The sequence below is a fragment of the Dromiciops gliroides genome, chromosome 2 (assembly GCF_019393635.1).
Source record: "Dromiciops gliroides isolate mDroGli1 chromosome 2, mDroGli1.pri, whole genome shotgun sequence".
Taxonomy (NCBI): domain Eukaryota; kingdom Metazoa; phylum Chordata; class Mammalia; order Microbiotheria; family Microbiotheriidae; genus Dromiciops; species Dromiciops gliroides.
Genome location: NC_057862.1, coordinates 9,968,284 through 9,977,209, shown reverse-complemented (window position 1 = coordinate 9,977,209; position 8,926 = coordinate 9,968,284). Strand labels below are relative to the sequence as shown.

Genomic DNA, 8,926 nt, shown 5'->3' with positions numbered 1-8,926 from the left:
GGGTTCCCGGAGTCCCCAGGTGGAGCGAACCATGGTCGGGCCACGGGGGGAGCCTGGACCCGGAGCGGCCAGTGTCACCGCGCAGCCAGGATCAGCGGATGTCCTACTAAGCAGACCAGGCTGGAAAGATGTTCTCCCTACTTCAGGGTCTCCCAAACGCCCTAGATCCTGTCCTCCCCGCTCTTTAGCCCAACAACGTTCCCCCACGCGCATGAGCCGGCCCGGAAGGCCTAACCCGGAAGCAGCTGCGCAGGCGCAGCGGGAGCGGAGCGGCATGGCGTCCCAAGCCAAGAAGCGCGCCCTGGGCAGCCTGTACCCACGAGCGCCGGGAGCGCGGGCCGAGGGGGAGCACGAGGAGGCGGCGGAGGACACCGACGAGAGCGGCGACGAGAGCGGCGACAGCGACGAGGAGGAGGAGGAAGAGGAGGACGAGTTCATCAACCAGGTGGGAGGGGGCCCCACGGCGGGTGCTCGGTGACGTCACCGCGCGGACCGTCAGCCCCTGGCGGACAGGGGGTGTCCAGCGTCTGTCCCTCCGAGTCCCCCCCCCCCCCCCGGCGCGGGGCCAGGCACACGGGGGGGGGGCGCTTCGTGAGCGCCGAGTGACCGATCGCACTCGAGTCTGGCTCCCCCCACCCTTTTTACAGGTGGGGAAGGGGAGGCAGGGGCGGCGGAAGGGACTTGGCCGGCCCGAGTCAGCGGGGGGGGGGGGGGTGTAGGCGCGTGCGCACGAGCACCGCCGGCCCGGAGGCCGCAGACCCCCTGCAGAGCTGGGGAGGCTGCGGGGGGCGGTGCTGAGGCCCGGGATGACCGTCCCGGCCCCGCGGCCCGTGTGTGCGGCCCCGGGTGACCCCGTGCGTGTCCGGGCCCCGCACAGGAGGTGACCGTTGACTTTGAGGCTCACGCGATCTCGAGCGGCGACTCGGACGGAATCCAGAAGCTGCTGCGGCAGGTGCGCAGGGCGGGGCGGGGGGCGCCGCGGGGAGTCACGCCGCGGGGGGGGGGGCGGGGGCGCCGCGGGGAGTCACGCCGCGGGGGGCGGGGCGGGGGCGCCGCGGGGGGGCGCGCCGCGGGGAGTCGCGCCGCCCATCCCCCCCCCTCGGTGTTTCAGCTCTTCCTGAAGGCGCCCGTGAACCTCGCCGAGCTCGCCGGCCTCCTGGCCCAGCAGACCCACGTTGGCAGCGTCATTAAGGTGAGGGCCGCGGCGGCGGTGCCCCGGGCACCCGGCCCCTGCTAGGGAGGACGTCCGTGCCATCCAGGCCAGCTGCGAGTGTTGGAGCAGAGGGGCTCTGGGGGCCTGGGGGGCCCAGGAGCTGCAGCGCTCGCACTCGCACCCCGAAATCCCTCTTTCCTGCGGGCTTGGACCGGGGCTCTGGTTGTGGCTGCCTGTCGGACCCGGCCGGACCTTCCCCCGGATGTCTCAGTGTCTCACTGGGCCCAAAGAGAACTTTCCCCCGAAGCCCCCCCTCTTGCAGCCCTGCTCTTTCCAAAGGCCACCAGGTCACCCCGGAATCATTCTAAGCCTGTCCCTCCCCCCCATTAGTTGCCCGGTCTTATTAACTGTCCCTCCATCACCTCTCTACTTCTCTGTCCTCACAAGGCCACCAGCATCGTTTAGCCGGGGTGACCCATTACCTGGGTGCTGCCTACCAGGAGTGTCCTGGATGTTCTCTGGCCTGTGGCCGCGGATAAATGGCGTCCCAGCAGGGCTGCCCTTATTTCTCTCTCCTTTTCATCCTTCCCCTTTGTGTTAACATCATAGAATCTGCTCAAGAGGGAGCCCACCAGAGTGAGAACCCAGTATTTGTGTGCAGAAATGTTGTATGGCTAACTTAGATCTGGACGGCCCATGGCCCCACACTCTCATCTTGTTGGGGAGGAAACCACAGACCCCAAGACGTTGGGGCTCGTTGGATGCCCCAGAGAGAGTGAACGATTTATTGGAATTCATTGATGTGTGCCACTCGTAGCCCAGAGGTTCATGTTCTTTTGGGGCCATGGAAGTCTCGGGGCTCTTTGCCCCGCATAAAGTGCAATGCGGGGGCTGATGTCTAATGTCTAGGTTTTTCTTCCTTACGTTTCATGTAATAGACAGGAAATAAGCAGGCCAAAGATTAAGTGGAGTTGGCCAGTTTTCATGCCACTTACAATGACTTGTAGCCAAGAGCCCCAGGGATGCACCTGGGTGACGCTAATTAGGCCGTTGAACCTTTTTGGCTTCTATCTTGGAAGGAGAGCCCCTTTTAACGCTCAAATCACAATTTGGAAAACCTGGGAAATTTCTAAGTGAAGACATCTGTGCCGCTGTTCTTTTCATCTTTCTGAACCCAGATCTGATCCATCTCCTATTTTAACATAGCAAACAGATGTTCCAGAAGAAAGTGATGAGGAGGATGGGGAAGAAGAGATTTTTGGTTTCATCAGCCTCCTGAATTTAACGGAAAGAAAGGTCAGCTCTGCGGTGTTGGGTCTCAATGGGCAGTTTTAAGATTTAGTATCTTTCCCAATAGGCATTATTGTTAATTCTTTTAACATCTTGCCATTTCTGCCTGGATTCAGAAGAAATGTGGGTTTTTCCTGCATGGTGCAATGAAGATGCTCCTTAAGATAGTTGGGTTCCCACTGAATGTTGGCTTGTTCTGGGCTACATTTCTGCCGTTGAGCCCTGGCTTTAGGGGCTCCCCTATGCAGGCTGAATGCTAGCATTGATGATTTGGGGGTTCTCCAGTTGAAGCCAGTGAGCTTATTAGTGATGGTTCATTTTGTGTTTTTCAGTTAGTAGGCATTTATTAAGTGCCTACTATGCACCAGGCAGTGTGCTAAGCTCAGGATACAAAAAGGGGCAGAAAACAGTCTGTACCCTTAGGGAGTTTACATTTTAATGGGAGGAACAACCTGCAAACAAGCACATACAAAGCCAGCTAAATAGGGGATAGATGGGATTTCTGTTGGGACTTGGAGGAAAGCTGGGAAGCTCACAGGTAGAAATGCGGGGGGCGGGGAGCGGTCCAGGCTGGCGGATGGCCAGAGAAAATGGGTGTTTTAGTATCTCTCGCCATTGCCAAAGTTGTTTCTCATGAAGAACTTCATCTCCCTGCGTTTTCTCGTCAGACGGAGCTTGTTCCTGACTTCGATTTTGTGTACTTTTCAGTCTCTTTCTGTAAACCAACCTGTCAGGGTAGTGCAAAACCTCTTCCTGCCCCCCACCACGTGGTTGGTAAATAACTAGCAGCAGTTAGCTTGGGGAGTAGGGAGATAATGGCCAGTAGAGCCGTCGAAGTGCCCTTTACAGACCAGAGCAGGCACCTGGCCCCAGACTCCTCCCCAGACTCCTCCCAGTCGTGAGTGAGGGCAGACTTGGCAGCTTTCTCATGTCTCCAGCCAGTCTCTAATGCAGAATAAACCTTCCTTTTGATTTCTAGGGTACTGGGTGTGCTGAGCAAATTAAAGAATTGGTTCTGAGCCTCTGTGAGAAGAACTGTGAGCAGAGCGTGGTTGAACAGCTGGATAAGCTCTTCAATGATCCCTCAAAGCCTGTGGGCTTCCTGCTGAGTGAGAGATTCATTAATGTCCCGCCCCAGATCGCTCTGCCCATGCACCAGCAGCTTCAGTAAGAGACTTCCCCAAAACCACTTCCCACAGTCATTTCTTTTCTCAAATGCTTTTCAAAACGTGATCTAAATGGAAATGTGTTGATGCAGAGAGGGGGGGAGAGAGAAGGCTGCTGGGGCTTGAGGGAACCGTGTGCTGGATTGACTGATTGATCTCCTGGTGTCTTGGCCTCTCCTGGGATCGTAACTTTCATACAATTGGAGGCAGTTAAACAGTCATTTTTCCCTGCTTATCTCATCTGAAGGGGAAGCCTTTTGAAACGTTTTTGATTCAGTTGCTATTTCTTACTCTTAATGACTCCTCCCCACATAGATCAGAAATAGTAGCTTTGTTTTGTGGGGGGTTTTTTCCCACTAAAAGGTCTGGATTTTTCCATATAAAATCTCTGTTTTGACACACATCAACTAAGTCCAGGGATGATGCAGTTGTATGAATGAGAGCAGCAGATTTTTTTAAAAATTAAGATAAAAACGTGAACAATAAAGTCCTCTGGAGGGCTTTATCTGGAAGGACTATGCTTTTGGCTTCAGAGGCAATTTTTTAATGGGTAAAATTTTTTTTTCTTTTTTTTTTACAGGGAAATGGGGGTTAAGTGACTTGCCCAGGGTCACACAGCTAGTAAGTGTCAAGTGTCTGAGGCCGGATTTGAACTCAGGTCCTCCTGACTCCAGGGCCCATGCTTTATCCACTGTGCCACCTAGCTGCCCCCTATGGGGTGACTATGGTTAAGTATTGTTTGAGCTCTAGTCTGGTCCTGCCCATAGCTGCAAATGCATTTGTAGGCGATTTGGGGGAGGAGAAGGGAAGAGCCACACCACTGTTAGGTGGTGTCTTTTCAAACTAATGGTGGGGAAGAAGGCAGATCCTCTGTCGATTTTGTTTCTTCATTCAGTTAGTTTGTGGGCCTAGGATTTGTCTTTGGGGAGTGTCTCCATCCCCGAGTTCTCCTTTTGTCTCATCACGCCTCTTTGGTTTTGCTGGTCATCTCTCTTGCCTCTTGGCCATCGGCCTCTCTTGGCTCATTGGGCCTCTGAATTAGAGCTCATGGGATGAAAGGCATTTTCAGTGAAAAATGAAAATGGGAGATGGCTTCAAGTAGCTATAGGAATAAGTGGGGAGCAGGGGGTTTGTCTAGCAGTTAGGGCCAGACCTTGGCCGTGGCGAGGGTACAGCATGGGGCACAGAGTACTAGGTCTGGAGTCAGGAAGACCCGAGTTCAAATCCTGCTTTGGACATTTACCAGCTGGGTGACCCTACGCACATCACTCTTCCTCATTTGTAAATTGGGGATTGTTGTGCAGATCAGATGGGATGATATTTGGGGAGCCCTCAGCACAGTGCCTGGCACCTCATAGGTGTTCTAGCAGTGCTTATTTCCTTCCCGACTGCATTCTTGCCTAGAAAAAGAGAACAGTCTCATTCAACCACAGCTTTCTTTTTCTTCCAATACTTACTTTAATTTAAATAATTTAAAACCTAACTGCTAAAGGGCAATGCAGATGCCCAAGTCTCCCTTGCCCAGAGCAAGAAACCTCCTACAGTGGGTGTGTTTTCAGTCAAAGTTTGCTAAGACCCCAGCCACAGGAGCCAGTCACCCAGAATGGCCTTAGTCTGAAGGCTTCCTTGCAATGCTGGGGAGCTGGTGTGGGGTGGTTCACCTTGGCTGGGTGGGAGCAAATCTGATTTTTGTTCATTTGACTGCTGTTTTCCCCTTTCCCCACCACGTCAGTGGGCACGGAGGGTGATGGGGGTAGCTTTGTCTGTTGTCACAGGTTTTTAAAAAAAAAATAATTTGTTTTTTTGTGGGGCAGTGAGGGTTAAGTGACTTGCCCAGGGTCACACAGCTAATAAGTGTTAAGTGTCTGAGGCTGGATTTGAACTCAGGTCCTCCTGACTCCAGGGCTAGTGCTTTATCCACTGCACCACCTAGCTGCCCCCTGTCACAGTCTTTTGACAGCCCCTGTGTATCCCTCATTCTATAGGAAGGAACTCGTAGCGGCGCGCCAGGCCAATCAGCCTTGTGGCAAGTGCCACTACTACCTCATGATCAGTAAGACATTCCAGGAGGCCTCAGGGAGGGCCAGGAACAAGGGGAGTGTGCCGCGGAAGGGAGAGCTCATGTTCGCCAATGCAGAGGAGGAGTTTTTCTACGAGGTAAGACTGGGTATCGTGCCTGCTTTTTATTTCCAATTGATTTAAAGTACACTGTGATGAGGGGCTGGGAGGCCCATACGGTGGGACAGGCTGGCGGTCCAAGGGACCACACTGGGGGCCAAGCAGGCTTGTTGTGAAGCTCTGCCGGGCCCTCGGCTACTCTGACCCGCCTCTGTTTTCCTCATCTGCAAAATGGGAGTGAGTCCGTCTGGTCACTTAAGCTCTCTGTCCTTGGCCACGTTCCAGCCTGCATTGATGAAGGGCGTTCTTCTATGAATGAAATTACTGCTCCAGTCCCTGTCGCTACATTTGCCGAGTCTTGAGAAAGGGAATTCGTTTTTTTTAACAGGCTGTTTTGGGTTTATCTGACGGTGGACTCTGAAGACCTTTTCCTGATGGGGGAGGGGGTGCTGTGTCCCAAACCTGTGCCTTTCTGGTGATGGCATCATTAATGCCAATCTTCGCACACCAAAGGACTTCACTGTAACATCACTGACCAAAGTCATAGCAGGGAATTCCTTCCTGAAGCCCGGGATGATTTTTTTTTTTTTTTTTTTGGTGAGGCAGTTGGGGTTAAGTGACTTGCCCAGGATCACACAGCTAGTAAGCGTCAAGGGTCTGAGGCCAGATTTGAACTCAGGTCCTCCTGAATCCAGGGCCAATGCTCTATCCACTGCGCCACCTAGCTGCCCCCTGGGGCGATTTTTACAGCAGGGGAGTCTTGGTCTATCACTTGTCCAAACAAATGCTACCAGGAGAAAATTGAAGAGCAGCCGAAGGGGCTCGGCTTCCACCATAGGCTTGAGGTCTTTGAACTTGGGGTTGTTTTTCGTTTTCACCAGTAACCTGGAGAGCTCAGTGGTGTGAAGCCTTTTCTGCTGAGTAAAGGTGTTTGAGAGTTTGAGCTGCAAAGGACTTAGAGATCTTCAAGGTCAACCCCCTCCCTCATCTTATAGATGAGGAAATGGAGACAGAAAAAGAACAAATGACTTTCCTAGGGTCAGAGATGGCCTATGTTGGAGCAGGATTTGAACCCAGGTCTTCCTGAAGCTCCTAAGTCCACTGCTCTCTGTGCTCATAGGCTGTGATGGGGTCATCATGACTCTCGCTTTGAGAGATGGAACATTATAATAATAGTTAGGGTTTGTAGGTTGAAAAGTGACACCATCTCATGGCTCTCACAACACTCCTGTGGGGTGGGGGCTATTTTCATACCTATTCTACAAATTGGGAAATTGAGGCTGGGGTTTGGCAACTTGCTCAAGCCTTAGAGCAGAGCTGGGACTCCATACTTGGGAGCCTCAGTGGTTGAGGGTCTGAGCAGATGGTTTAAAAAGCGGTCCGTTCAGATATGGGGCTGCAGGCCCTTGTCTGGGGGGGGTGGGAGTGTTCATCCAAGTTCCTTTCTTTCGCCTCAGAAAGCCCTTCTCAAGTTCAGCTACTCAGTGCAGGAGGAGAGCGACCTGGCTTTGGGAGGCAGGTGGTCTTTTGATGACTTGCCCATGAAGCCCCTGCGGACGGTGATGCTGATTCCCGCCAGCAAGATGAGCGCGGTCATGGAGACGCTGAAGGAGTACCTGTCCGTCTGACCCACTGTGTGCAGCCAGCTAGTGCTTTCTGATACACTCCCTGGAGATTTACCGCCTGAGGAAGGACTCTTGGGGTTTGTGAAAGCCTCTATGATAGGACAGATGGTTCGGTCCCCATGGCCTTAATTTAATAGGTTTTTAAAAATCTCCTTCCTTTTTGGTCAGATACCTTGGACTAGTGAATCATTCACTAAAAGCTCATTACTTCAAAAGAAAACAGAACACATGGGTTAGGAATTTTAAAAACTGAGCAACGACTGTTTATTAAGGTTGCTTTAATGATGTACAAAGTGCTTTATTTGTACAAAATTATCTCGGCTGGGTGATTTGTCTTGCCTCCTGTTAAATCTCTCTACATCGCTCACACTGACAAACCATCACAATGATTAACTTTGGAGTGTTTATTGCACAGACTGTTTCAGTGTGTACTGAATAGAATTAAGCCCAGAAAGTCACTGAATAACGCATCTTGGTTCACCAGAAGCTTCAGGGCACTCTTCACATAGTTTATCTTTGCTTGTCTTCTGTTCCTTTTTCACTGTCGAAATGGGGGATAAGTGATTGATTACTTGCTGCAGAATATCCTTATTTTCACTAGGAGGCAGATTACTGAAATAGTATGGGGGGGCCAACTGCGTAAATCTGTTGGAGCAAAAAACAAAATGCAGCTGTTTAAAGGAAAGTCGAAACTCAGATTATTTATTCAAACTCGGAGATCCTTTGTAAATGATAAATACCAAACCTCTACAGAGCTGGATGTAACAGGTCTGCAGCCGGATGGATTCAGAACTCCCAGATCAATTTATCGGCCCAGGCACCTGCTTAGCAGTGGGTGGGTGTCAGGTGTCCCAAGCAGGCTCTGAGGGAAAGGGGCAGGCTCCTTAATGAGCATCCTGGGCCCGTAAGTGCTCTGGCAGGAGGAAATTGGAGGATTTCTGGCTGATGCACCATGAGGGGAGACGCCCTCAACCTGTCTTTGCAGGTTTTTCTTAGGGAATGGCCAGTGGCGTGGCCAAGACAACCTCTAAAAAGGGCAGGGTTGAAAAGCTGCCCCATCAGGAGCCCTTATTCCAAAGTCTGGCTTTGGGGCAGAAGTTCTTAACCTTCTGGGCCCCCTTCTCTAAACGTTTTAAAATGCATGAATTAAGATAACATCGGGCTACAAAGGAAACTAATGCTATTGAAACACCCCCCCCCCCAAATATTTTTTGCCCCCCAAGAAATCATGTTCAGAGACCTAGGTACAGAAGGCCTGCTTTAGCAGGGATGGTGACTTTAAAAATAGCAAATTTAATGCAGCCAGTCTTCAGAAACTATTTGGGGGATAACCTCGAGAAAGTTATTTCATATAGCATTGTCAACACGGAAACAAAGCCCAGTGTCCTGCAGGGGGAGCCATGTTCAATTAATAAAATGTTCTATTTTCTTAGACCACTTGTGCGTTTTCTTGTTACAGTGGCTATTTTTGAAGAAAAATGTTCAAAAGAAGCTTTTATCCCGAATATCCCATTAATTATTAATAAAGTGTCACATTAATAATGGATTGGTTGTCTGATACTGAAAATTCTAGC

General features: G+C 51.6%; 2 protein-coding genes across 4 annotated transcripts in view; one reads left to right on the top strand and one right to left on the bottom strand.

Annotated features, from left to right (window-relative positions):
- The first annotated feature begins 22 nt into the window (after positions 1-22).
- Positions 23-8,898, top strand: LOC122744481 (BRCA2 and CDKN1A interacting protein). 2 transcript variants are annotated; one of them, XM_043989985.1, is made up of 7 exons: positions 25-445; positions 878-952; positions 1,112-1,192; positions 2,360-2,449; positions 3,423-3,610; positions 5,595-5,766; positions 7,185-8,898. In XM_043989985.1, the coding sequence occupies exons 1-7, from the start codon at positions 32-34 to the stop codon at positions 7,353-7,355; spliced, it is 1,191 nt and encodes a 396-aa protein (XP_043845920.1). In that variant the 5' UTR covers positions 25-31; the 3' UTR covers positions 7,356-8,898. The 2 variants fall into 2 exon arrangements, with proteins under 2 accessions (XP_043845921.1, XP_043845920.1); XM_043989986.1 differs by lacking the exon at positions 1,112-1,192 and having other exon boundaries at positions 23-445.
- The window catches only part of DHX32 (DEAH-box helicase 32 (putative)), a 55,533-nt gene continuing 54,192 nt past the window's right edge, over positions 7,586-8,926 (bottom strand). For both annotated transcript variants that reach the window (XM_043989983.1, XM_043989984.1), the window contains one exon: positions 7,586-7,997. In XM_043989983.1, the coding sequence (XP_043845918.1) occupies positions 7,808-7,997 (190 nt within the window). In that variant the 3' untranslated portion in view covers positions 7,586-7,807. The remainder of the gene's footprint in view (positions 7,998-8,926) is intronic.

Excerpts from the sequence above, each read along its gene's own strand:
- LOC122744481 (XM_043989985.1), top strand. The coding sequence starts at position 32 with ATGGTCGGGCCACGGGGGGAGCCTGGACCCGGAGCGGCCAGTGTCACC. Across the intron at positions 446-877 it reads AGGACGAGTTCATCAACCAG|GAGGTGACCGTTGACTTTGA; the intron begins GTGGGAGGGGGC and ends GGCCCCGCACAG. Across the intron at positions 2,450-3,422 it reads TGAATTTAACGGAAAGAAAG|GGTACTGGGTGTGCTGAGCA; the intron begins GTCAGCTCTGCG and ends TTTGATTTCTAG.